Source organism: Apteryx mantelli, chromosome 13 (genome assembly GCF_036417845.1).
Source record: "Apteryx mantelli isolate bAptMan1 chromosome 13, bAptMan1.hap1, whole genome shotgun sequence".
NCBI lineage: Eukaryota > Metazoa > Chordata > Aves > Apterygiformes > Apterygidae > Apteryx > Apteryx mantelli.
In genome coordinates this window covers 17258126-17285728 of record NC_089990.1, presented here as the reverse complement: position 1 = coordinate 17285728, position 27603 = coordinate 17258126, and the positions used below count along the sequence as shown (strand labels likewise).

General features: G+C 39.4%; 1 protein-coding gene across 11 annotated transcripts in view; it reads left to right on the top strand.

Annotated features, from left to right (window-relative positions):
• Positions 1–26900, top strand: part of TBC1D8B (TBC1 domain family member 8B) — a 44777-nt gene extending 17877 nt beyond the window's left edge. For 2 of the 11 annotated variants that reach the window (XM_067304204.1, XM_067304209.1), the window contains 16 exons: positions 1478–1685; positions 3512–3679; positions 5651–5800; positions 8758–8908; positions 10309–10523; positions 10973–11090; positions 11797–12082; positions 13763–13892; positions 16644–16742; positions 17917–17985; positions 18204–18444; positions 19492–19557; positions 19886–19969; positions 21100–21156; positions 21480–21580; positions 21922–22501. In XM_067304204.1, the coding sequence (XP_067160305.1) occupies positions 1478–1685; positions 3512–3679; positions 5651–5800; positions 8758–8908; positions 10309–10523; positions 10973–11090; positions 11797–12082; positions 13763–13892; positions 16644–16742; positions 17917–17985; positions 18204–18444; positions 19492–19557; positions 19886–19969; positions 21100–21156; positions 21480–21580; positions 21922–22332 (2554 nt within the window). In that variant the 3' untranslated portion in view covers positions 22333–22501. Of the gene's footprint in view, positions 1–1477; positions 1686–3511; positions 3680–5650; positions 5801–8757; positions 8909–10308; positions 10524–10972; positions 11091–11796; positions 12083–13762; positions 13893–16643; positions 16743–17916; positions 17986–18203; positions 18445–19491; positions 19558–19885; positions 19970–21099; positions 21157–21479; positions 21581–21921; positions 22502–24972 lie in introns of those variants that run through there. The other 9 variants (XR_010885548.1, XM_067304210.1, XM_067304208.1 and 6 more) reach the window with 9 other exon arrangements.
• The last annotated feature ends 703 nt before the right edge of the window (positions 26901–27603 follow it).

The following is a 27603-nucleotide window of genomic DNA, read 5'->3' as shown; positions in this document are numbered from 1 at the left end:
TCTCTTAAACGTGTCTTATTAAAATTTGGGATCAAAACAATATGAGGCATTATAATTTATTGTTACTTTGTAGTATCAAAAATCTATATGAAAGCAGGAATGGATCAAACCTTCAGCACTAGGTTTCAGCTTAGGGAGTATAGTAGCTTGTATTTTTAAAAGGTGTTTTAGCAGCAGTTAGGTATAGAAAATCAAGAATGGTGCTGCAGTGTCTCCAAAGAGAGACCTGATGATGAGAAAAAATAATTTAATACATGTGTGTAGATAATAACTGTGTGATTTTTCCAGCACTGGAGATCAGTAATAAAATCACTGAGTTGCAGATTGGTGCATGGCATTCTGTAGTTGTGGAAGTATTTTGGGCAGTGTAAAAGATGTGTTTGTAAAAAACCTATTGTTTAGAGTCCTCCCTTCTTAGTCCATGAGTGGTTATTCCTTATGCTAAATATATGGTTCCTCTTCAACTCTATTTTCTGTTGAGGAAAATGTTGCCTTTTCCTCAGGGGGCTGTCCAAATTCTCATTTAAATTTTCAGGTTTTGATCTGTGGGTCTATGGACCACAGCTAGTTACTGTAAAAAGTAACCAAGAGAAGCAAGTCTATTGTCAGGTAACTTAAATTCACAGTTAAATTCACAGAAAGGGGGCTACATGTGTTAGAAGCATGTTATCTATCTGCAAATCAGAAAAGATGATAAAGCATTTTTCTAATACATTTCAGTATTTTTTTTCTGCTAACTTCATTTTATTAGTTCTTAGTTAAAGACCCTTGCACCCACAATTTAAAAAAAAATATTTTTAGTTGTTTATTACACTGATAATTAAACTTGTTTTAGGCTATATTTCCTGGGTAATTGATATTTCAGTCTGGTAGCAATGCTGGAGATGGATGTTGCTCTACTGCCAAAACATTGTTTCTGGTTGCAGTTATCTGTGAAGAATTATCCCATGGCAGATGTTTCCAACATGTGCTACATTTCTAGCTAATTAACCCTCTGTCAAGCCAAAACTTGTTTTAGATTTAAGTGGATTGTTCTGATGGATTGGGAAGCAGAGCAGGTTGGGCTATTAGTATTTTTTTTCTCCTTTAGACCCTGATTCAGTGAAGTGCTTCACTCTGTGTTTAAGCTCAATGTCTCAAAAATGATCTTTAAGTTAATGAGGTTAAGCACATTGTAAATGAGACATCTACTTAAGAACATGCTTAAATCCATTAATATTTAGTGAAGCATTTAACTATTTTGTTAAGTGGGTGTACATAGATCTGTTCCTGCACTCTGTTGCCTGTTAGAGCAAAAGGTTGAACTTGTGGCACCTGTCTAGACCAGCCCCACAAATTATGGGAGAGTGCGATGTAGTGCTTGTTTAAACTAGACTTTTCCCAAGGCATTTTGACTTTCATATGCGTAAAGAGATTTTAAACTTCTTTTGTTTTCCTCTTCTCTCTCCTCCCTCACTTTTTATTTTTTTCAATCTAGAGGCCTGGAGAGCCGTGCCCACAGTGAGCAGTTTAGTGCATTCTTCAGGCTACCCAAAGAAGAGACTTTGAAGGAAGTTCATGAGTGCTTCTTATGGGTTCCTTTCAGTCATTTCAACATCCATGGGAAAATGTGCATTTCAGAAAACTACATCTGCTTTGCTAGCCAGGATGGCAGCTTGTGCAGTGTAATCATTCCATTAAGAGAGGTAATGCAAACTACAACCAAAGCTAGTTATATTGAGAGTTTTGCACTTGTGTAGTTTAATGCCAGAGTAGTAATTTATTTTTCTCAGTACAGATTTTCATTAGAATCTGCTTAATTTACTTGATGTCGTACATTTCCCCTTTCCTGGATACTGCACGTAGGAATCCTGTGGCTTATAGAACTGCTTTCATGTTTCAGCTTTTTTCCCTATATCCTCTTTGCCTTTTCTGTCTGCTTTGATTTTTATAGCTGGGTACAGAATCCAAATTTTTAGTACCTTTTAAAAAAAATAAAAAATAAAAGCTTATACTTAATTCTTGAGGTTGAGTTAATGAGAGATTCTTATGCTAAAAAGTAAAGATTTGGAGAAGGTAGAGGATCCTGAAGACTGGTAGTTGGTCTGCCATCTTTCTTCCTTAGCTCACTGGTTCAAGTCTTCTCTTTTCAGTAGTTGAGCAGTGCTGTCTGTTTAAAGGTCTATAGGGAAATCCATTGACAGTCTTAAATGGACAAATATCAATGCCATTACAGCTGACATTCTCAACAGATAGAACAAGGACCATAAAGTAAATGACACAGCATTCATTTGTAGTTCTACAGGGTACTATAGTTAGACTGTGGAATAACTTTTAGAAAAGAAAACCTTTTCTGTCCATGTCTTCACTGCATGTGATCTGTGGACATTGCCACATTTCAGTCTTTCAATGTTACAGGCTTTTCAGAAGCACCCAGACATGTTTTAAAGTAGCCTAGAAATTACCAGGTTCTGTAATTGCTCTATGTACTGTCTGTGCGTACTGCCTGATGTAGACATAAAAGGTACCTGACACAGTGGGGTGAATTCTCACTTGGTATGATCTATTGTTCCACGTCAATGTAGTTATAGCAGGTAACCCTGGCCCAAAATTTGTTCTTCTTTGTATTGTCTTAAATGAATTATTTCTTTGAGCAGAATTTTTGGAAATACTGTTTACCTATTCAGATTAATTTCGGATGTAACTCAGTTAATTTCAGCAATACATTTGGCATTCCCAACCCAGAAAATGCAGTTTATTTGATTGTCTATTTGTAGTCCTGCGAGCAACAGTGACTTCCATAAACAGTGATAAACAAGAAGAGATTGTGTTAAATGAATTGACTCTAAATTCTCCCTTGGGGATTGTCAGGCCATCACTATTTATTCTACAGTACTGCAGACTTATTTCACTTCAGTGGTCTTTCACTCTTTGCCTGTAGAGATGTAAAAGCATCAGCAAAGGCAGTCAGTCTGGCTATTCATGACTGTCTTATGAGTTTATTTCCCCCAAAGTACTTACATTAATAAAGTGTATTAACTCTAATTTGTAACTGTTCCATCATGACAATTGAAATCAGTTCCAGCCATCATGTGTTATGACAGCTGTCTTTGAAAGGGAAATTCATTCCTGTGAAACCTGCTTCACTTGGTTACCTACAAGAGCCATGTGTTGTCTGTTCTTGTATGGTAAGAAAAAAAGTAACAGCTTCAGCGGGTAGGAGGAGGCAAGATTTTCAAACAAGCTCAGCACTTAAAGCTAGCAACACCTTTTCAAAGATAGCTGGCACCCTGAATGCTAATCTGCTGAAAATCTATCCCATAATATTTATTACTTCATGCTAAAAGAGCTGCAGATCACGGTGCTTGAAAGTGGTGAGTTTAAGTCACCTGCATTATTAATTCTGCTTGTGTTATGCTGTGTAGGACTGTTTCATATACAGATGTATTTTTAACCATTCTTCTCTTTTGGAAGCAAGCGGATAACATCTGTTGAGATGGATTGCCTAACTTAAGTATCCTTGCTTCCCTAGGTTGTAGGAGTGGATAAGGCAGATCCAGCCAACAGGGGAGTCAGCATTAGTACCAAAGGAAAAACAGCTTTTCGTTTCACTGAGGTTAGAGATTTTGAACAGCTTGTGGCAAAGCTCAGGATCAAATGTGGTGCAACTTCAAGTCCACAACGCATCATAAATACAGAGGTAACTGCCTAGCTAATTCTAATTTCTTATTACCTATTTATAGGAAGAAGGTTGTCTAGTCTTACTAACAGTTTATGTATTGTTTTCAATGTTTCACCATGTAATGCTATATATTTATAGTTAAAGCTTGAATCTAGGTGAAAGATGAGCAAGAATGTCTGCTTCAGCTCTAAATTTCAGGTTGTCTGAATTTGAATTTTACAGTCTTTTTTAAAATCATGTTCCCATCTCTTACCTTCAGATCCTTCACATTTAAAACAAAGTCCATCAATCTGGTGTGAAATCATACGTAGCTGTGTCAGTTTTTGCCAGCTGATTATTTGGCTCAGGAAGTTGATGGAATGATTGTAAGGTGGTTGCTAGATGTGAAGAAATCTGTACATGCATGAGACAAGAAAGCAGGTGACAAAACAACCCCAACAACCATTATGTGTTACAGTTTCTGTGTATCTCTCCTGAAGAGTTCCCCTTATTTGGAACCATGTTCCTTACTGAAGTCAATGGGACTTTTACCTTGACATGTGAGTTCACAGAGACCTTTCCTCTATAACATCCCGCTCTGTCACATGCAGGGTAGATTGTAGGCCGCTAGGCTTTAGCTGCCTTGGCATGCCTTAGTTTGGAGTGAAAGGACTTTACTGTAGGATCAGTCTATGGTAGCTTAACTCAGTATGCATTGGAAAATGCTGGGTAAATCTGCTCTACCACTGACAGTGGAAATTTTCGATGTTTGAACCCTGTATATCCTTACTCACTTATTAAAAAGTACAATTTGCATGTTTATACCTGTGAATATTCATATTTATGTTGTGACGGCAGATGCCAAGAATTGCTAGAGATGTCACTTCTCTCTTTCCAACAAGGCACATTTCTGTGTTTGAGGCCCATGGGTCAGAATTAAACAGATACTTGCAGTTAACCCAAAGATTAGCTGTCCCTTGCTAATCTAGTACCTGAATGTGTGGCAGATGTATAAAGTTGAGTGCCTGATAAGCTGGAGATTGATGTAGCCTGGGTGAGCCCCTCCTTTTGGGGAGAGGTCAGGAGAGCTCAGAAAAATTCAGTAGAATCAGTTGGCGTAGCCTCTAAAATGACAGTTGTAAGAGTGGAGAAGCACACAGATGCTTTGGGTAGAAACTAATCAGTGTATCAGCAAAATCTCTACCTTGAAACTTCGATTCTGAAGGGTTAAAAGGCACAAATGAGTAATAAGAGCAAAATAGTTTGATAGCAGCGAAAATGCTCAGCTGATAAGGGTACAGCACAGCCCTGGGAGAGCTGAGTGATAAGGTCTGCTGCTCAAGGGCATTCAGCTTTAGACTGCCCTTGCTTGGGTGATATCTGTATTATTTTGACAAACCCTGCTAAGTGTGTAGCTCTGTTTTTAAGGTGTGGAAAAATAAATGACTATGCCCATATGAAAGGGAATGTAGTGACCAATAATGCTACTGTGAATGCGTCATTTTTCCGGTTCTTTTACTATATTTTCCATCATGTTTTGAAAAGCAATCCAGGTTCTTATGCTGGTTTTGAAGTGCCGTAAAGCATTTCTGTATAGTTCTGTATATGGCTCCATTTAAATTAATGATTTTCTTTCAGCTTAAGTGGTGACTGATTGACCAGGCCTCCATATCTATAATAGTTCTCATTCTTATGAATATTTGTCCTTTCATAATATGAATACGTGTTTGGCTGTAGAGGTGGATTTTTCAAGTGCTGTCTCCTGAAAACTTGGCCGTGCATGTCACGAACTACTCTGTTTTTTCATTTGTTTGAAGTCTGTTCATGCAAATATGTATTTCATGTAAGTGTAAACTTCAGTGCTGTACGTGGTATGTGTAACTTAAAAGCGTCATAAGAAATGATGGTCTGGAAGTGAAACAGCATCTGGTATCCATTCTTCTTCTTGAGGGTCTTGGCATTTATGACTACCATTATTAATGTCTTTTTTTTTTTTTCTAATTCTTTAAGGTTGCAGCTAGTTCTGACTCTGACAGTCCAATGGATTTTGATGAAGGACGGTCAAAGATGGGTCAGAGGGATAACAGCAAAACTGTCAGTACAGAAGCCCTGATGACAGTCTACCATCCTCAGGATGCTGAGAATCTAGACTCTAAAATGGTAAGGGATAAACTGACCAACAGCTTTTGGAATCTAATTGGAAAGGACTTAAGTATATTCAAAATGTATTCCAGCAAGGCTGCTGATTTCCTCTGGAGCTTTGCCAATCTTCTTTCATCTGCATATTCTGTATTTTGAGTCCACAGGGTGCTTCTTCATAGCTTCATTCGATTTTCTGCTCATCTTGTTTAATAATGATATGCCTTATCTTCATGGAGCAAATTCCTCCTGCTCTTCCACTCCCTCAGGGGGAGGTGGCTGTTTGTTTTGTGATAGTGAACGTGTTTTGTATCGGTCTGAATTATCAAGATACAAAGTTACTACAAACTCTTCGGGAGCAAGGAGATGTTATCAGGCAGTTGACTTAATTTTTTCGTTGCTTCCTTCTTCACTTCTGTCTACCAAAGTCATGCTCTGGATAATGTTTATTTTTTTTTATTCTGTTTGCAGCATGGTGTATTATTTTTGCTTCTCCATAATGTGTGCAAGAGGGCAGAAAGGTTTTATTTTAAAATTAGTCTTTAAGCAAAATTGGGTATAATCAATATAGAATTTCTGATATTAGAAATTTCAGAAAATAAACCCACTTTTTTTGTGCAGGAATGACAGGAATCTGGATTTTTCAGTCCTACTTTTTACAGCATGTTGAAAAAAATTGAGCAAAATCTACTTTTCCTTTTCGCAGATTACCTTTAACTGCTTAAACAATGTTGAGTCTTACTGCTGCATATATAGAAAATGTAGCAGTACTGTTCACCCTGTCTCAGACCTGGAGCCTCTCATGGATTGGGACCTCTGATCATCAGTTCCTCTGCTTCAGAGAAATTTAATTGCTTTTAAGGTGCATAATCAATAGTTTATTAGTAGTCTTGTACCTTACAAAGGATCTGTTTCACTACTTCTGTCCTCTCCACTCTCTCCTACTCTTCAGGCAAAATGCTTGTAACTTGAATTTTGTTTGAATTAAGGAATTTTTGCCGGTTTTCACTCTGGGAAGCAGGTTTTACAAACAATATAGTCTTGCATTTTGACAGAAATTGCTAAGTTGTAAAATGTTCTTTCTCACTGATAAATATTTGATTAAATGCAAAACCCATATGTGCATAAGTATTTTCAGCTAGTAGTTCCCCTCAATCTAATTAGGCTTCCTTCTCCCACGTGTTTTCCTGATTATTGATTCTACCCTAGTTCTGTTTGGAGCTCATGTAAATAAACTGAGGAAAGATTGAGAAGCTGTGGCAGGATAATGACAGTGATGCCATGCTATCCCTGTATTTGCTTTCCACCGTTTGTACCCACTCTGTTCCAAATCTGTCAAACTAATATAATGCACCAAATCATGATGAATGAGAAAAGGAGAGCAGCCTGCTTTGACTGTTGAGTGTCTGTGGGATCTTGTTTCATCTCTATCAGAGTTAGTATATGTTTGTTGCTGTTACCAAAGAACAGTTCGTAGATATGTTGAAAGCAAAGTATGTTAATTTATCCAGATGATTAAGCAGGTGTCTGTGACAGTGTGAGTTGACTTTGTATACAAATAGTCACTTGTTTAATTACATTGCACCATCATGGCCAAATATTTTTTCTCATGTTTTTTTGTTAAAGCTCTCAAATTAGCACAGAGAAAATTGCTACCACAGATAAGCAATCTCAGCCTTCTCTTCTTCCTATTTTTCCTGGTTCTCTTTTCTACTGCTTTCACTCAATTTCATCTTTTTTCCTTCTTCACTTGATTTACTCTTCATCAAGAAAATTTTGTTGTTTACACACACACACACACACACACGTGTGTGTGTGTATATATATACATGCACACATCCATATCCATACGTGTGTGTATATATTTATATAGATACTTATTTATATATTTGCATGTGTGTGTATGTATTTACACACACATATACAGAAATATCTGGCAAAGAATCTTACAAGAGGAAGTTATATTGTACATCTAGGTTTTTGCCACAGGAATTATATTAAATGTTGAATTTTCTTATCCGTTATACTAGTAATGTGTTTTGGAATGCAACAGGAGAACTTTGGGGGCAGAATTTGTCTGTGCAGTTGCTAGTTAGCTGTCTTACTGCCTTACTACTGTTAATTCACTCCTTTTCAACCCCTAGCACTTCATGGTCCTTTGATAATTATGTATTTTTTTATTGATGTGGTGTCAAAGCTGCAAGTGGATCAATCTAAGGTAACAAACAGAGCTGTCTACCCATTGATTTTTAAAAAATCAGTTTAGCAGAATAATAAATACTCTAAAACAAATAGATGATGATGATGATGTCATTTAAAATGAAAATCCAGCTTGCATACAGTTATTGCTCTTTTCTGATTGGTATCATTCTAGAGCAGGGAGCAAGGAAAAGGTCTGTAAACTTATGAGTGCCTTGAAAAAGCTGAAAGTCCATGAAGATTTGCTGCCTCAATGCAAGAACTAGGGGGCTCAAGTGACATTGGAAGGTGGTAGGTTTATTTGAATTAGGAAAGCAATTTGCAGGGAAAAAACTGCTGAGGGCTTTTAAATTCAGACAGATTGCCTCTGCTCAGGAAGTTCCTGAGCTTGAATTTGCTAGAGGATGGAGGAGTAGTTAGTTGATGTTTGCTTGACTTTGCTCTTCTTTGGCAGTTACTATTGGTTTCTATCCGATAGGATACTGGATAGATTTACCTTTTGTCTGATCTAGTATAGGTGTTCTCATAATAATGTTCTTAAAAGAATAGTAGGTCATGTGAGAGAATGGCCTGGGGCAACTGTACACAAAATTTATTCTATACACAGATTAGATTTTGCTCTGATTTGCACCAGTTTTGTTTTCAGATACCAATACTGATACCACAGCTGCTGTTTCCAGTTTATATGAATGTTACATAGAGCAAATTTGTCTCTGTCCTCTGAAACATGAGAAAATCTTCCAGTATACTTACTGGTCTTTTGTTTTACCTATTCACAGTTGAAAGAAAAAATGAAAGAACAGTCCTGGAACATTCTCTTTGTTGAACGTGGACATGGTGTCAGTATGTTTCGGACAAAGAAGACTCGAGACCTAGTTGTAAGGGGGATTCCAGAGACCTTAAGAGGAGAGCTCTGGCTGCTCTTCTCAGGTATTGCATAACGAGTATAATTCATTCATTTTGTAGACTCTTGCTATATGAATGTTCTAGATACTGACTGGACGGATTCTGTCCAAAAAATGCCTTTACCTGCAGTAAATCATCTGGATCTTTCTAAAGAAGAACACTTCAAAATAATAGATAAAATTATACTGTTTTGCACTGATTCAAACTAAACCTGAATCTGTGTTTTTACCACACACTCAGGTGAAAAATGGTGATAAGACTGTGCGTTGTATTGTTAAAGTTCAAAGGGACAATCAGTTTCAGCAAAGCCTCTTTACTTGCTTAAAAGAAAAACGTATTTTTGGGACTGTTTTTAATTTTGCTTTGATTTAAGCTTTCTGAGAGGATAGCATTCCCAGAAGAATAGTGTTTTTCTGGCAGAGAATTTGGCCCCAGCATTAGCGGCTTTTTGCTCTACAGTATTGCTTGGTACAAAGATTGAGACTTACAGGGACCGTGGACTTACTCACATATATGGGATCTCTAGCTGAAGCACTGAGGGCTTTTGTGGCTTTCTTCCGTAAAACATACCTGTGTCGGAGTACTTGCCATGTGGAAATGGAAGTCCAGGGAATTAAGGCACTTCTTTACAACAACTCTTTTCACTTTTTACTCCCATTCAGTGCAACACTTACAAAAGCAGCAACTGCTGACTTGATCAGAGTCTCATAGGAAGGCTGTGTCCGACCCAGAAAATCAGCTGCAGATTTTGAGGAGCCACCCAGCACCTTCCCTGCTATCTATTCTCTCTCTGTTTCCCTGGGTGGAGCTTTCTGCTGTCCTTCTAGAAGGAGCTGTTTATCATAACAAATAAATTTTAGCCTATTCTCTTGGCCTATATATGGTAGTTCTTTTGGAGGACATGGGAACATGGGTTTATCATTGCTAGCGTTCTTTGAGCATTTACCTAGGCATTTATACTTCTGTTACCAGGTTGATATCTCTGTGTCTTGGATGGTGTTGGCAAAAAATTTTTGGGTAGTACTTATAGATAAATTTCAGTCCTTTGCCTAGTTTTGTGTAATCTTTTACCAGCTTTACAGAGAGTAAGCTATTGTGTTTGCCAGGAATTTAGGCAAAATTGTAGGTAAAAAGAAGCTTTTTAAAAGTGGAACAGAGGAAAAGAAACAAGTCAAAATCAAGTTTATAATGGAAAGTGACTTAGATTTACTCTAAGCCTTATTTTATATTGCTTTTCTGTTTTTATTATGGTGTAATCCCATCAATTTCAGTAGAATTACTCTGATATAAGACTGCATTAATATCTGGAGATTCATGAGGTGTGTAACTTCGGTGGTCACCAAAAGGTTTTATACAAGTTGCAGAGAATCATGTAGATACTTTACCACTGTCCTCTAATGATGTGCAATAAAATGTATTGGCAGGTGCTGTAAATGATATGGCATCCAACCCTGGTTATTACACTGAGTTGGTGGAAAAGTCCTTAGGAACATGCACTTTAGCTACTGATGAAATTGAACGAGATTTGCGTCGTTCCTTACCTGAGCATCCTGCTTTTCAAAGTGACACAGGAATTTCTGCACTCAGGAGAGTCCTTACAGCTTATGCATACAGGAATCCCCAGATTGGATATTGTCAGGTACAGCAGTCTTGAGACCCTTAGTGTTGGTTGTCTAAACATTAGTTCATCGTAGCAGTATAGTGGCACCTCATAAAACCAATAACACAAATATTTATGGTTTCTTGCTCCGTGACTCACTTATATTGCTCATTTCATCCCACTATATAACATCAGCTCTCACTTTGTACTTGAATCTGCTGTTAAATGCTGCCATGTCTATTGAATTTATGTCTCTGTATCTCTGCTAGACTTCTAACACTTACAGTTTTCTGTAGCTTAAATACTCTGCATGTGATGATACTGAGGTAAGGTTCTTAAAGTGGATACAGCTGTAATTTATCCTACCAGTCTAAGGATACATGCTGTAAAATGCCTTCAGAAATATGAATTTTAATACCTGACAAATATGAGTTGTGTTTTCGCTATCTTCTCTTGTAAATGCTTCCTTTCCTGTTTAAACATTACAGGCAATGAATATTTTGACATCAGTACTTCTGCTGTATGCTAAAGAGGAGGAAGCATTCTGGCTGTTGGTTGCTGTCTGTGAAAGAATGCTACCTGATTATTTCAATCGCCGAATTATTGGTAATATCCTTCTGTCTTTTTATCTGTCTGGAATTGAATATAAATGATCACTGATTGAGAACAAGTGTTAAGGAATGACCTGAAGCCTGAACATTGGAGAGAAATTTTTGGGTGTGATTCAGTATTGTAAAGTAGAAAATGAGAGTAACACAACATCCCTAGACCCTCCTTAAGCATGAGTAGATGTGACTTTCAAATATTGTCATTGCTCTAGGGGTGACTGCTCAGGAAGCAGTTGTTTAGACTATTACACTCTTCTCTTGGAATTTTGTCTGAAATTCATACTATTAATTTGAAACTTAGACAGCTTAAATAAAGGAAAAGTAGTTGTTCCATGTCCCACACTTATTCTTTGATCCAGTACTCAGTGTTTGCAGATGTATATGCTAGGAGAAAATTGCACATGAAACTTCTCTCTCATTGCAGAGAGGATGTATCATCTGTCAGGAGAATCATCATCAGTAGTCGCACACCCACAGAAGTACTAATGTACTTCACAGCATGCAGTAGGCTCTGGACCAGTGCATTGAGTGCATGGCTCCCAGCACAGGGGATGGAGTTGATGATGCCATGCAGCCAGGCCTGTGTTTGTTTTTATAACAAAGTTGCAGTAGGATAGGGTTTCTATTTCCGGCCGGCACTCTGAGGAAAGTATGCTTCTCTGTATTAAGGTCTGGGTGGTGGTTTTGTTGTCCTCTCCCTGCAGGTGCCTTGGTAGATCAGGCAGTGTTTGAGGAGCTCATCAGGGTTCATCTGCCTCAGTTGACAGATCACATGACGGACATGACTTTTTTCTCCTCGGTCTCTCTCTCCTGGTTCCTTACCCTTTTTATCAGTGTGCTGCCTATTGAAAGTGCAGTCAATGTGGTGGACTGTTTCTTCTATGATGGAATAAAGGCAATCTTGCAGCTGGGCCTCACAGTGCTGGACTACAACATTGAAAAGTTGCTGACTTGTAAGGATGATGCAGAAGCTGTGACTGTTCTCAACAGGTATCAGTGTAACTATTATCCATGTAGGCAGTGTAGCAGATAGATATGTCATTGTGGGGGCAGCTGAGAAGACATCTGGCCAAGACTTCCAAACGCTTCTAAGGAATTGGAAGGGGGGTTGAAATTCTGGAAGGGGGGCTGGAAGTGCACCTGGTTCCTCTGGAAATCCGATCCTCCGTTAAACGTCTAAAACCATTGCCATTTTATGTATTTTAAAGTAAAACCTTAGGTGTTTTTTTGTCTGAAATTGTTATCACTTATTGAAGGTGGTTTTCCTTAATGACCAGGTAATCTAGAGGATGGTAGACTTTTTCAAACATTTCCGACATCAGCTTAGTAACAACTTGTTTCACAAGTCTGTTTTTGTAGTTCAGGCTACTAGCTCCTCTGTTGCTAATAGCTGATGATACATATGGGACAAAAAAAATTGTTGGGGACAATCATGAGCAGATGGTTATTCTGTATTAGTATTTGAAGAAAGTTAAATATGCAACATAAAGTGCATTCTTAAGCAATGCTTTACAAGAAAAACGTGCACAATATTGGCTTCACTGCCTTCCTAAATTTGGTTGTTTCTGCTGCTGCTGTGATTATGTGTCATTGAATATTAGAATAGCAAACACGATGCTGAAACTGTGCCATATGAGTCACAAGTTATAATTACTATACACTAATAGTAAGAATTTCCTTTTAACCAGACTTTTAAATATTGAATGTTTGAACAGGGTAAGAACTACTGAATTAATGAGTAAAATGTATTTTTTTTATAAGAGACCATGCAGCCTGGTATTTATTGTAAAACCTAACTGTGTTCATTTAAAATTTTTACCATTTAAAAAAACACCAGTAGTAAATGTACTTTCACCCAATTTAAATGCATTAAAATTTAAAATATGAAAGTAGAGTGAAATTTAATTTTCACTTGATCCAAACAATGCTCTTAGAACCCAAGATTATGATGATTGTTGTGAACTCCTTTTGAACTCTTGCTTTCAACATTTTATCTGGCTGTAGCACTTCTGTTGCACAGTTAACCCAGCCAGCAGCATTCCAGTATATTTAAATAAATCGTTACAATAGTCTGCTTCTCCTCAAGAAAAAGGAAGCTGTTGCTCAGTAGATATGTTTCTCTCTTTCTGTTCCTCAACGTTGGCAAAGGCATTGGCTGACCTCCATAAAGGGACTGTTTAGGCTTTTGATGTATGTGTGATGAATAGGTGCATATCAGGCATGTCTTGGCTTCTGCACCTGAGGGAACTGAGATTGCATAGTTCACAGTCCAGCACAAGTCTCCATTCCTCTCTCCTGGTTATGTAGTACACCATTGCTCATCTCCTAGATGGATCAGAAAACCAGGGAATGCTTGGTTGGAAGGGGCCTCCAGAAGTCTCTAATCCAGTTTTCTACTCGAAAAGGACTATTACCAGCATTAGATCACATCAGCCATGTTGTTGTCTAGCTGGGTCTTGAAAACCGCAAAGGTTTGAGACTCCACAACCTTCTCTGGGTAGCCAATTCCAGTGTTGTGTATCTGTGGTACTGTTACTGCATATGCATGCCACTCCTGCTAAGGTTCTTGCTGACTGTTTCCCATATCCTGCTTGCTGTTCACTGCTGATGTGATCATTTTGTTTTGATAAACTGGGACTAGCTATTTCTTGCTGTGTTTGCTTCATGCAGGTTTTTTGACAGTGTCACCAACAAAGATAGTCCCTTGCCTCCAACTGTGCAGCAGGGCTCCAACCTCAGCAATACAAAGAGTGACCACCCAAAAGTGGACATTACTGATTTGATCCGAGAGTCAAATGAAGTATGTGTTCTTATTGTGGGTATGTTTTTCCATCACATGCAGTATTTGCAATTCATGGGCTACCTTAAAAATACTGCAGCTGCATTGCACGAACTAGCGAAGTAGAAGACCCTTCTAGACTGGCATAGATTGGGCTCTGTAATTTGCTGAGCCTCGCTGAAAACCTTGTAGGTTGGGTTATGGGATAGGTTTGTTTTTGTGTTGTTTTGATTTTTTTTTTAACCACCTGAAGTGTGCTTGGTAGGCTGCTTCAGAGTAGAGTTTCTTGGGTGCTTCATAGTTCCTGTGTTGGCATGCCTCATTCACTGTCTTAGTCCCTGTACACTGTCAACTAAATGACAAACTGAAGGTACAGGAGAAGCAGCCCTTGCGGTTACTAATTTGAGACTGCTTACTGCATCTTGCAGGTAGTGGTAACATTTGACATAGCAGCCAATGCAGGAAACTGGGTGTGCTTGATTAGCTCATTGTACCGATGAAATGGACATTTTGAGATGTGTTTGGTAAGAAAAGGCAATTACGATCTTTTACCACTTCCTTTTAACTTGTAACTTTGGTTTCTGCAGTGTCTAGCTTTTGCAGCTCTGCACTGGGGAGGAAATAACTTCAGTTTTTTCTTCTCCTTTTGTCCTCAGATATCCACGAGGCATTTCCTTCCTTGGCATGGTTTAGATCCAGGGTATTTATCCATTTTTAGATAGGTTTGTGTTTTAAGTTTCTGCTCAGTCCATCTGAAATGAAAGGCAAGCTGAGAGAAAAAGATTTGTTCATTTGTTTTTTTCTATTAGCCTGTTTCTTTTATCCCTATGATATCTTCTTTCTGACTCTCAATCGTGTGTTTCCAGCGAAAGAGCCATAATACATCTCTTTGGGAAAAATGTCCTGGTCTTAACTAAGAAAAAATTAAGTAGCTGTTATTGGTGTAATTTAGGGGGATCGAATTTTCTCTTTTGATTCTCACAGAGAAAAGGACTTTGCTTTAGTAGGAAGAGCAAAAGGCAAGAATCAGTTCTCTTGAACCCTCTCTATAGCATTGGGCTAATCATGTAAAATGTCTGTTTTTCTGCTATCACTATTGTTTCACAAGAATGTTGTGCTGATCGATCATATTTGTAAAACACTTTAAGATCCTTGTAAGAAGAATTGTACACTCTTTTGGGTCTTTCTTGTCATGGTGAGATCTCATAGTAGTGAGGGGGAATGGTTGCAGGTTAAAGAATAGAGGTGGTCAGTAATGAACTGTTGTGTGTTGCATTTTGAAGTGGAAGCTGAAGCTTTCACAAAGATGAAATCATTACTGAAAGACCAGAGAATGCAAAAGAAGCTGCCTTTCTTGTTCTGCATTTGCAGTCAGGTTGTTGGCCCAAGAAAGTAGCCTGTAATTTGGTATAGTTTTTAAACACTGAGTTGGGCAGAACCTTGAACCTCAATTTCTTGCTCCCGAGTTGGCAACCCTGCTCTTAGGCCTATATCCCCATTTCTATCTCGTGACGCCTCTTCTGGCTGCAAGTTTTGTATCTTCAGTTGAAGTGAATTTCTGCAAGGCTCGTAAGTGTCACAACCTCTTGTTTGAGAACTGTTGATGCAAAGTAAGAGTCAATTTCTCACTTCCCATTTTGACCAGACGGTTCATTTCACCATAATTCTGTTTTAGTAAGAGGTTTTCTTTTCATATCACTGTGGAATGAAAATAAATTTCAAAATGGGAGGATTGCTGTAAAGGAGTTGTCATCCCGCAGATAGGTCTAGTTACTAATCGTAAACAAGTGAGCAGAGATGTTCTGTGTGATACTGTTGCTTCACATGGGTATTAGGAAGATAAATGAGATAAAGTGAAAAGATATGGAATTGAATTTTAAAATGATGTTCCGTTTTATGCCTTTATGACTCAGGCACAAATGGAAGATTCATTCTTTTACAATCTAATCTGGTATGAAGAAGCCATGTTTAACTACTGAATGGAAGAACATGTAGCTTTTAATTTACTGTACTAATTCAGGGTTAGATTATACATCTTTTTTATATTCTTGTTGAGGCCGTTGCACAATATCAATGCCCAGGAGCCAGACCAGTGAAAGAGTTATGACTCAGAGGTGCAGTTTCTGCTCTGCTTCCCTTTTTTTCCAGGACTGAAGTATACTGCTGGTGGTCTTCATAGAAACATAGAAATTCAGTTCTGGAAGAGAATTTCAGAGGTCATCTAGTTCAACTCCCTGCCCAGAGCACACCCAGATCATCATTGAAAAATGTGCTAACTTGTTCTTAAAGCTCTCTAAAAAAGAGAACTTGCAGCAACTTTAGCCTATTATAGTATTTCTCTACCTTTAGTCAGAAAATATCCTAATATCCAGTGTAACTTCTCTTGGAGTATAATATTCTAATATCCAATATAACTCCTCTGGGGTGCTCATAAAGCTGATTTGCTTTTCAAAGCCAATGAGGAAAACCAATTGCAGTTGGATATAGAGCCAAAACAGTGTAAGGTCCCTTCCTTTGTCTTCCCATCTACAGTGAACTACTCCAGAGTTTCTTTTCTTTCCCCATCGTTCTTTGAAACACTTACCCTTTTAAGAGTTGCACTGTTTAGGGGAAATCCTAGTGCTGTAACGAATGACTCTCTGCTGAGTTTCTGGGATCTTGCTTTGTTTCCATATCTGTATTTGTATGATGCTTAGATGCAAGAAAGATAAACATATCTGCTTAGATGTGTCTAGTGGCAGTTGATTTCACAGAACTATACTTTTCCTGTAGAGATATGGCGATATTCGATACGAGGATGTTGAGAGCATGCGCTGCAGGAACAGGCTTTATGTTATCCAGGCACTAGAAGCTACAACCAAGCAGAATGTGGTGAGTGTCTTGAGAGAGCTCAACCCTTTCCTCTGATCCCCTTTTAGAAAATTCTGAGATGAGCTGCATTTTCTAAGGCCAAGTAAATCAATTTATAGGTTGAAATCCCTCTCATCTGCAGGGTGTCTGTTAACTGAGGTCTTGGCCTGTGATGTTTTCAATCTGTGAATCACAGCATGACCTTCTGCTCTTGTTACAAGTGACATCACAGACTGCTTCTAAAGGCTAGCATATCTCTTGATGTTCTGCATTAATTGGAAGAGACTGACCTATATTTCTTTCAGCTGTTGTTAAATTATTAATGCGTTTTTCTTAGAGACATAAAGCACTGTGAAATGCCCATAGCGCTACAATAAAACAATGTCACTGCATTTTTGCTCTAGGAAGTGATCATAAATGTCACTGAAGAGATTATTGTACTGAAATTTAACAAAGGTTGTTTTTTGTGTCTGTGGTGTGTGTAGGTGTCCTGTAATGTATGCGTGGTGTGGCAACTCTTTAGCTGCCATCATCCTTAAAGTTCAGACTCCTAAATGAAGGCGAGGGTTGCAAGGACCTTCCTTTGTTTGCCTGTTTTCTTCAATTCCAATTCCAATAACTGGTGATAATAATGGTGTACTTAAGAAGCAGTGCTTCATTCTTTACTAAATGTGGCTTGTAGCAAATGATACTAAATGCTGTTGATTGCACCAAGATTTTAACTGTTGTATATTGTTTTATAAAACATATCTATCATGAAGATGGATCCTGGTCTTGCAGCTAAATTTGATTTTAAAAGCTGTGGATTTTTTTTTTTTTTGTTAAAGAAATGGGGATTCAGCTTCAGTGGTAAGGACTGAATGTGCATTTGTCTTTTATAAAAGAAACTATATGTTGCATCATTGTAAATAATTTGGCACTCAAATTTTGTCTCTTTGGTCTCAGTGTAGGCTCAGTGTATGCAAATAATGTGACTTGCATTCTGTGAGAAATTATTTCTTCCAGTCCATCATCTTCTGATTGCTTTTAAAATAGAGGTTCTCTTCTTACTCCTAACTGTAACATGCCAAAACCTGGAATATTCAAACTGCATCTTTTAATATAATATTAAGTCTTCCAGAACTTTATTCTACAGGCCTATTCCAAAGATGGGAAGACTCATCATTTAGTTAATTTTCTCTTAATTTTGCTTCAGCTACGTGTTGTGTCCCAGGATGTAAAATTCAGTCCTAGTGACCTTGAAGAGCTTTATGAATTATTCAAGGTAATGTGCTGTTTTCTTCATTTATCAAACATCCATCTTAATGGTGGACTGTACTATGGGTGTGTAACAATTTTAACAATTCCAGGTGAAAGCTGGATTCAGCATGTATGTTTTGCATGTCAACTTTAAACCAAGTGGCATAGTTAACATCCCACGTCTCTCACCCAGAGAGATAATTGTCCTTTCATATCATCTAACATTTTGCCTTTCCTTTGCAGAAGGAGCACTTTCTTTCCTGTTATTGGAATGTAAATAGTCCTGTCCTGCAACACCATGATGCCAGTCTGCCATATCTTGACCAGTATCGGATTGATTGCCAGCAATTCAGGGTTCTCTGTCATCTCTTGAGCCCGTGGTCTCATTGTGCAAACAGAGACTCACTTGCACTGTGGACATTCAGACTTATGGATGAGAACTCTGATTGCCTTATAAACTTCAAACAATTTGCCTGTGTTCTTGGTATGAGAACAGCGCGTACATAGCACATTGACAAGGGAATGCTGTCCTGGGAGGAGTCCTGGAAATGCTTCTGTGTATCTCCTTCCATGCTATATCTAAGAAGCTTAAGGAGACAAGTCTCTTAACTTAGGGTTGAAATAGTGTTATCTTTATGGCATAATATTAAATGCAAAGATTAAATAGCAAGTCAAGTGCTCAGAGTATATTTATAAGTTTGAGAGTGGGTGCTACATTCTTTAGGTGGATGATAAGAGCTTTTAATTGGAGAACTGTGCCCTGATTTGCTTGTCTATATTTGACCATGAAATGGCTAACATCAGGCTTCGCAAATCAGTAACTTTTCTGAAACATTAATCCCATGGAGAATAATTTCCCATCTGAGATTATATTTAAAAATGGCTTTACCATCAAAATATCAGAAAATTAGGAAATAGCATGACCGTATTGCCCAACCTGTTTGGTTGATGATCAGCGCTTCCTCACAGTCAACCACCTCATACACAGATCATGCAAGATAGCCAATGCCTGATATCTCTGGGGAACTGAAAGTTGTCTAGACTTATTGCGGTATTCCTTTCATCTTATTTTCAAAGTGCTATTGTGCAGGAAGCAAAAATTTAAGGGAAAATGCTGAGAAGACATTAGTGATATATTTATTTGATTCTGTGGTTTCATTTTAATAAGTGATAGACATTATTCTGTGCTCTGGCTGTACTTTCTTCTGTAACCACAGTTTTAGCTCATTACAGAAGGTGTGTTACGGTCTGTTGAAGAGAGATGCTTTTGTGTTTCTCTAGATGTTCAGACATACTTAAGAATAGGATAGTATGATGAAATGTCATAAAGCAGTGTTCTTTCCTCAGTGTAGACAAACCCCAGGTTCAGCTGCAGGGGTGTTGCCACCCTTAACCTTCATCTCTAAGTATATGCAGAGTAAGATAGGACGTATGTCCAGTTCCAACCTCCCTTTTGCAATTGTTTAGGTTAACAGGGTGTTTTAAAGTTTGGTCCAGTTGAACAGACTCTCTTGCCTCTCTCCTCTAACAGATATCATGTATAATGGAAGTTTCACTGAGAAACTCAAGCTGCTTTTTAAGTTACACATCCCTCCAGGTAAGTGAGAAGCATTGGCATTTGGGGAGGGCTGTTCCTGTCTTTTATCATCTTTGTGTGTTTTTTTGGTTTGTTTTTTGGGTTTTTTTTTTAGCTTTACCTTTCTTCCTGTTGTCACTGTCACTGGCTACAGTACTATCCCAAAGCTGTAATACAGATGTATAGTTCTTCCAGAGTAATGTATCCTTTGGGAAGGACTTAATCTGCTCAAACACTATTTCTGCTTTGTTCTTAGGGACAATATGTCTGTACAAAGCTTTTGTTTTCTTTTACTGTTTTGGTAATTCTTGGGAGCCCTGAAAACAATTTATTAATTTTTTTATTGCAGCTTTTACTGAAGTAGAATCTCTAAGCCCTTCCAAAGGTGATGATCTTTCAAAAGAAGAACTGATCCACTTCAGCCAGCTCAGTGGTAAGCTTTGTGTTATGTTTGATTTTGCACATAAAGTATCAGAAGGGTTCTATTAATTATTGTGTGCTGAAAGACGGGGAGCTCTCTTCAGAAAGCCTTCAACTGCTGTTTTGAAATCATCTCTTCCAGCAAATCATGTCACTGTTGACATGAATCCTATGTGAAGATCTTCTCTAGATAGTTGTATTTTCATACCTAATAGGGTAGAATTTCTTTGTGGGTAGGCATTCTTCTTTAAAGCAGTTCTTCTTTAGGAATATGTGTTTTAATTACTATTTATGAACATACAAACTGTTTGTGGTAGCAGGCCTCAGTAACAGGTCATTTCAATAGTCACTGTACAAAGAACAGAGATCCTTGTCCTGAATTGAACTGCTTATGTCTGATGATAGAGTTCAAAAGCCACAAGCATTTACATGGAAATAGGGCGGAATATCTGGTCAGTATTTTTCATCGTAGTTGGCAACCTTTCTGTTGCCTTGCTTTATTTGTTGAAGTGCTGGCTATTTCCTTTTCGCATTCAAGGCATAAAGGCATATTTCCTGCCTCAAGGATTTTGATATCCAAGTCCATAATTATTTGATGCACGTATGCCAGGGTTTCAAAATCCTTTGCTTCCATTTTAAAACATATGTGCTGAAAAAATTTTGTGAGGTATACATTTATGGAGTCAATAAAGCATTCTCTTTGGAAAGCTGTGCCTTTTTACTTGCTTGGAGGGCAGATCCTTTTCAGTTTTTATAAATTATCCAAAAGTAGCATATCTGTAATATGGGTACTGTTCTCACTCACAGTTCAACACATGGCCACAAGCATTATCAGGATTATCTGCTTGATGGTATATGTGATTGCAGTTTCTTTTCTGATCTCCAGCCTTGCTGTGGCTCGTGGTGTTTGTTGCTATTGTTGTACATTTGATGTTTGTTTGTATTGATGTACATTTGATGTTAATGTTTGAAATTGTACAAATCTGACCATGCAGTTTCTTCTTGGCCTAATCTGTGTTGACTACACAGGGATCCATGAGGGTCTTGCTTCTTAATCAAGGAATTTCTGATAAAAATAAATGAAGCATTTGCTCTTCCTTTCTCAAAGAAATAACAAATTGTTTTTCTCCTCATAAACTGTAGTTTCATCTACTGCAGATAGTCTTGAAAGTGATGCTTTGAAGAGCAGCCCAGAAAAAGGTAGAGAATCCTGAAGACACAGTTGGTAACCATGTGTTTTTGGGGGAGAGGAGCTGGGAAAGTGTATGTTGAGGAAGTATAGTAATTAATATCATGCTGTCTTGAGTGATCTTAAGCATAGTGCTAATGTTATACCCACTTTTATACCCACTTTTATAAATGTAGTGCTTGGGAGGAGGAGGTAATGTAAACTCTGGTCCTGTTTAGTTCTAGGCCCCACAACTCTGTTAAGAAGGAATGGCACTGAGGACACCAGTTCTTTTGCTCATCATCCCTCGGGGGAGGTCTTAGTTCATGTTTGCTCTTTTTTTTTTTTGGTCAAGTAGGGAAGGGGAAGGTTGATATTCAGGCATATCTGAAGCAGTGGCAAGATGAACTTCTTAAAAAAGAAGAAAATATTAAGGATCTGCCAAGGATGAATCAGGTAAAACTGCCTATGTCTGAGTCTTTCACGAGTCAGTTTTTGTTTGCTGTTTATCCTTTAAGTCTTATTAGTAGTTTTCCAAAAGATTCATAGGATCCCTTAAATTTCAGGCCTTCAAATTAATCATTAGCTTGTTTTTTTTTAAACTAGTGTAACTGTAAGTTCACGTAGAAAGGAACTTTCAGACATACCTCGGTTTATCAAGGCTAGTCCACGTCCCTGTTGTCATCAGAGCTGTTGTTGTACTAGGCACCTAGTGACAGCAGTCCAGGGTTGAAAGCAGTGAAGCAGGAGAGTTGTGTTGCTCTTCTCTGAATAGTTTCCTCTGTATCTCTCTGTAGTCACAGTTCATCCAGTTCTCAAAAACCCTGTACAATCTATTCCACGGAGACCCTGAGGAGGAGCTGTTATATCGGGCTATAGCAGTGGTTACCAGCCTCCTATTGAAAATGGAAGAAGTTGGCAGAAGACTGCAGAGTCCAGTGACACCAGTCAAATGTTCAGCTGCCGTTACGGAGTTGCCTGCTGAAGTCCCAAACAAAGGGCAGGAGGAAAGCAGCTCTGAGCAGGCTGAAGGCAGTAGAGCACAGAGTTCGAGAGGGGACCACGAGTGGTCTTTTGCCTTTGAACAGATTCTGGCATCCTTATTAAATGAGCCAGCCTTTGTGAGATTTTTTGAGAAACCGCATGAGATAAAAACTAAAATAGAGAGTGCTAAAATGTTACAACTAAAAGCAAGAACCAGAGTATAATTTTCTTCACCTTTGCACTCTGCATTAACAGCATAAAGCACTTACAAATGAAGGTTTCTACTATGGGAATTGAGTGGGGAGTTTACATGGGGAATGGGATTTGAAGAGTCAGCTTTAAATATCAGATACCAGTATGCTTTTATGTAAATAAAAATAGTTTCAAGCACAATCACTTTCTTGCAGTGTTCATAAGTTTCAGTCCAAAAAAGACTGAAGAATAAACTGTTTTTACCATGTTACTAAAATATGCAACCTTGCTAGGAAATACTAGGTGTGATCTATGAATGGCACTATGAAAAAACCTTTCTGAATGAGCTGTTACACTGTATGCCCTCCAAGTTCATTTCTATTATTGCGATGAGTATAATGACTTCCAGCCATTTTCACTTAAAATGAATAGTGACAGCTAACAGATTGATTTCCAGGTTAGTTTAAATAGTTATTTCTAAACCTGCATGTGGACTGGGGTGAAAGCAGGGCGAAGACTAAAAATAAAGGCTTTGAAATGGTAGCTATATGTTGGCCACAAGAGCATGTGATTAGAGAAGAAAGTTGCCAGGCTCTCGATTCCCTTGCTCCGGTGTTACCGATGGGCCTGGACTGTTGCAGATTCCAGCAGTCTTTCTTTACCAGCAGTTCGTGGACTGCATTCTCCCAGCCCACATCTCAGTTTTTTTGCAATGTGGCCCTTAGCTAGTGCCCTTACAGCTAGTTTCCTACTTTTCTAGCTAGGTATGAGTTACTCTTTCCCATTTACATACCCATCCTCTTAAAACACAGGTGAAAGGGGTGCAAGTCGCTGGGTCATCCAGGCTGCATGTGTATGCAAAGGCTGGTGTAGATGCTTGAAATCAAGGGAAAGCAGTGGCTAAATCTTTCTCGCTGTCTCACTGCACAGTGATTGTTACACATCTTGCAAGAGGAGCCATTGTTGACTCCTTGGGAGCATGTTGGTAAAATGTATGGTTTTGCTGTATGGTTTTGCTAGTGTTTGCATAACAGAAGAACAGAATAGTCTTTAGCTGCTTCCTAATTAGCTGAACACTGACTAGGAAGCTGCTGTGGACAGATTGTGGTTGCTTCTTTGTCTACCCTGAGTCCACACCTCAATCTTGTAATCATTCCTTGTTTTCTGTAGCTCTCTGGATCATTGCTGCTGTTATATTTTGTATCTGCCAGGATTAATGACAACAAAATCTGGAATCTGAATTGGGATTTTTAATATATTTAAAATGATATGGTAAACAACCTGTGGAGGCAAGCTCGAGCAGTGTTAATGCTGATGAAGGTTGACCTTGAGCCTTAGGTAGCTTGTGCTAGAATGGTTTTTTTTGAGAAACAGGGAAGCACTTGTATTAATTAAAAAAAAAAAAAGTAAACTGGCATCTCTCTGCTGACCTTAAAATGGGTTAAAAATGGGTATTTCTAAAGGCTGTATGACAATCTTTCTCTGCAAAACAGCATTATTTTTATAAGGTGTATTTTTTTTAAAGAAGTGGAATGAGAACGGGATTACTTAGTGTTGGGTGCCTTTTTTGCAATACTGAAATGAATGAGGAATATAATGAAAATCTCACTTGTGTTACAAGCAGTTGTTGAAATGCCATCATTGCAATGGGTATTAAAGTTCCAATGCTGCTTCTAAAGAAGGGTTTTGATCAAGAGCAATGAATGTATGAATTATTTTCCTTTCTCCTGCCCCATGCTCTCAGGAATTAATATAAAACAAGGTTTTATTGAACAAAGAGTAATTTCAGAAACTGTACCATATATTTGAGAAATGAGGCAGCTTTCTTCAGAAGCCTTCATAAAGTAATCATGCTTGATGCAACATAAGTCTGCTTTGTGTATTTATGCATAACAGATACAAACTAAATGATCCATTCATATGCATGTTTCTGAGGCAAGTAGGGCACTACTGTGGTAGATTATGAAAACACTGAGTAAATACAGTTACAATATTGTTTTAACAATACAAAGCAGATGATACTGATGTTGTAGTCCAGGACTTAATCAGATAAGGTTTGCTCAGTGAGTAATTCTTATGCAAAGCAATCATGCTGAAATTAATGTAGTCCCTTGAAAATAGATGCAGCTACTCATACAAAAGGCTTTTGTAGGATCATTGTGGATATTGTTAATTTCAAGACATACTCAAAGATATGTGGTATTTGCTAAGCAATGCATCACAGAGACATGAAATTCATAAAAGTGACATTTTTTTTGGTGGAGAACCAAGATGTTTGGAAAAACATAGTTATATGCAGGTTAAAATATAAATACAAAAGCTGTACTGAAGGAACCTGCAAAATACAATAGCCTTGTGCTATTACATGGTTTAGTTATGCAAAACTGAGTACCTTTTTAAAATATCAATTTTCATTAATGTCAATCTGAGAGATTGTAGAGCCATTACTGATTATATAGTAGTTCTTGTCCATAATACAGTTATATCTATTTGTAAGCAGAGAAATACCAGCATATATATACTTTTTAAAAAATACATTTAAGGTGAAAAGCTTGGATGTTTAGGGGAACACTAAAGTTTATTAATTAGCTGCATGGATTTTCTATTCAACTTCTTTATATCTTTTGCCCCCAAAATGTAATATTTAAATCCTTCCTGTAATATGTCTGCAGGCTGATCCACCAAGATTAGTCAGAGCGGCCACGTGTCCAGCCCCAGCAGGGCAGAGGTTGGAGGAAGGTTGCTTTCAGCAGGCTGGCAGGACTTGAGCGACTGCCTAAATGGCAAGTTCTTGCTTCTTCGAGCCCATGGATCGTGGTCTGATCCCCTGGGGAGATCTTGATGTAGTAAATCCTGGCCGGAGCCAAGGACTGTGACCCGCAGGTGTGTTTGCTGGGCTTCTACCCTGGTTTGTCATAATGTACTGAAGTTGAGGGACGCTCTTACTTTGCATGGAGCAGAATAACTCCAGAACTAGTGTCTAGCTCACTTTCCTACCCTTCCTGTGGTGCAGATAGCCTGGCTAACAAATGCACGCAGTCTCAGTTGGGAAGGAGGAGGCTAAAGCAATAGAAGCTCTTTCCCTGTCTTCAGTCCCAAAGGGGGATACCTCGACTTTATCACTCTTCTTTCAAGCCCTGCAGGGTCAGGGGCAGTGAGCTCCATGCCTTATGGCTATCATCTGAAGTGCTCGGTGATGCAAAGATGAACCCAGATTCACATCCTATTGCATGAGGACGCTGTGGGTGGGCGCATGTCTGCTGCAGGAGGTCAGCTACTGCATGTAGCTTGGAATTAAGCAGAAGTGCCAGCCAGGGTTCGGGCAGCTGCAGGATGTCTGACCCAGAGTTACTCAGCTCCTTCCTAAGGAGGGACTTTCCGCTGAAATTGTAACTTGAAGATTTTAGAAGTGTTTTTGGCATTTGGGAGGGCTCATTCTCCAGTAGGAAGCGGTGTGGTTAAATGAGTATTGATGTATCATTCTACGTATCTATGTTACTTCTTTCTGTAACAAGAAAACATGCTGGTTTGAAGTGCAGGAGGGCATGCTGAATGGAGTGAGGAAGCTGAGAGGAATCTTTTGATGAAAAGAATTTCTTCTGCAAACCAAAAAGTAGGGGACAAAGTTTTCATAAAGTTGTCTGGCTTTTTGCAGAGGGGTTCAGTCAGAGGAAATAAATAAATGTATATCATCAGTACAAAACTGACAGTTAAAGCTAGGGTGTAGATTGCTGACACTAGTGATGCTGTTTATACAGTTTTTAAATTGAACTACCTGCTGCAGTGTTGCCAATGTGACTGGGCAGCTATGCCATGGCTATTTCATCCCGAAACATTCTCAGTGGCTGTTGGTGTAAACTACACAGTCCTTTCTTGTGGCTGGGCCATTACTATCGATGCTGTGCACATAAAATGCATTTTTTCACCACAGTGATCTGGCGTTGTGGCTTCCCCTGCCAAAGCCTCCTTTTCTCTTTCAGGCTCTGGGCACCGACAGCCTGGCAGGCTGCAGCCAGCCTGAGCCAATGGAGTGGGAGAGTTACGGCTCCAGTGGCCAGGTATTCCCCCTGCTGCTGGCTGGATGGGGAGAGGTGGGGGCTCAGCCCTTCCCGTTGCTCCTGGGGTGGCTTCCAAGAGCCTTGGGGTGGCTTCCAAGAGCAGCCAGTGGGGATCCTGGCAGGGGTGTCAGGGAGGTCTCGCAGGCATGGGCGCTGGGGCAGAGCTGCCCAACGTGCAGCAGCGGCAAAGCCCTCGGGGGCTGGCTGCCTGAGCCCTCTCCCTGGCTGTGGCCTCAGGTCTGCACGGGAAGCCTCTGGCAGTGCGCGACTGGCAGCAGCTCTCCTCGGAAAGAGTCTGGGAAGCCAGGAAAGAGGCTCTGTTAATGCTGGGATGCCCCCAACACATTCCTTTCCCCTAAAAATGCCTCCTTTTCTGTTGCAGGCTAAAATGTCCTTCACCCTGGCTGCTGCTAGGAAGCGCCGCGCTTCCTCAGACCTCTGTCAATAGCTCTTTCCTCAATTATGTAGATTTTTAGTGAAGAGAATGTTGTGTTTTTGTGTTTTTGTGTTTTTTAAATATATATTGATGTGTAGTTCTTTAAGTGTTGTGTGTTGTTTTTAAGTGAGCTCCAGTCACAAAAAGCATGCAGACTGTAGGTATGTTTGTTGAGCTTTGCTAAATAGCTGCGTGATTTCAGCTATCATGTGCAGGTGAGGTCCCGAAGAAAGGTATCTGTAGGACTCCCCTTGAAATGTGGGTCTGGGGATGCCTGAGGGGGAAAGATCGACAAGCCCTATCGCCCGGCGTACCTCTGAAGCTTTCAGGATGGCTGCGAGAACATTTACCCACAGTCCACATGCCAAAGTCCAAGGGAAGCTGTAGGGCCCAAAGGATGTACGGCCTTGAAAGGCAAAGGCGAGCTCTCAGAGACTCGTGGTGAATACATGGCTCGGCATGGGCTTGGAAACCGTCAGGAAAGGCCTTATGGGGGGCGGGGGGGTACAGTTTCCCAGGAGGGTCCTCGTGAAGAAATCGCCTGCTGCCAGGAATCGCGCCCGTGCTGGAGACCATGATGGCAGCTGCTCTGTCCCTATGCAGTCACCGGGGACTGGAACCAAGCGACCAAGGGAGGTCGTCCCCATTCCTTGGCGGGTGTGGGAGTTCATGTGCTGGGGCCCATTTTGTCTGCCTCAGTTGTGTGGCACTCATGTCCCAGGGCTGCGACCAGGCTTTCCCGTCCCTTGCAGCATCCTGCTTTCTCCTCCTCCTGCCTCCCGGCTGCCAGGGGGTCTGGCTGGCTCTCC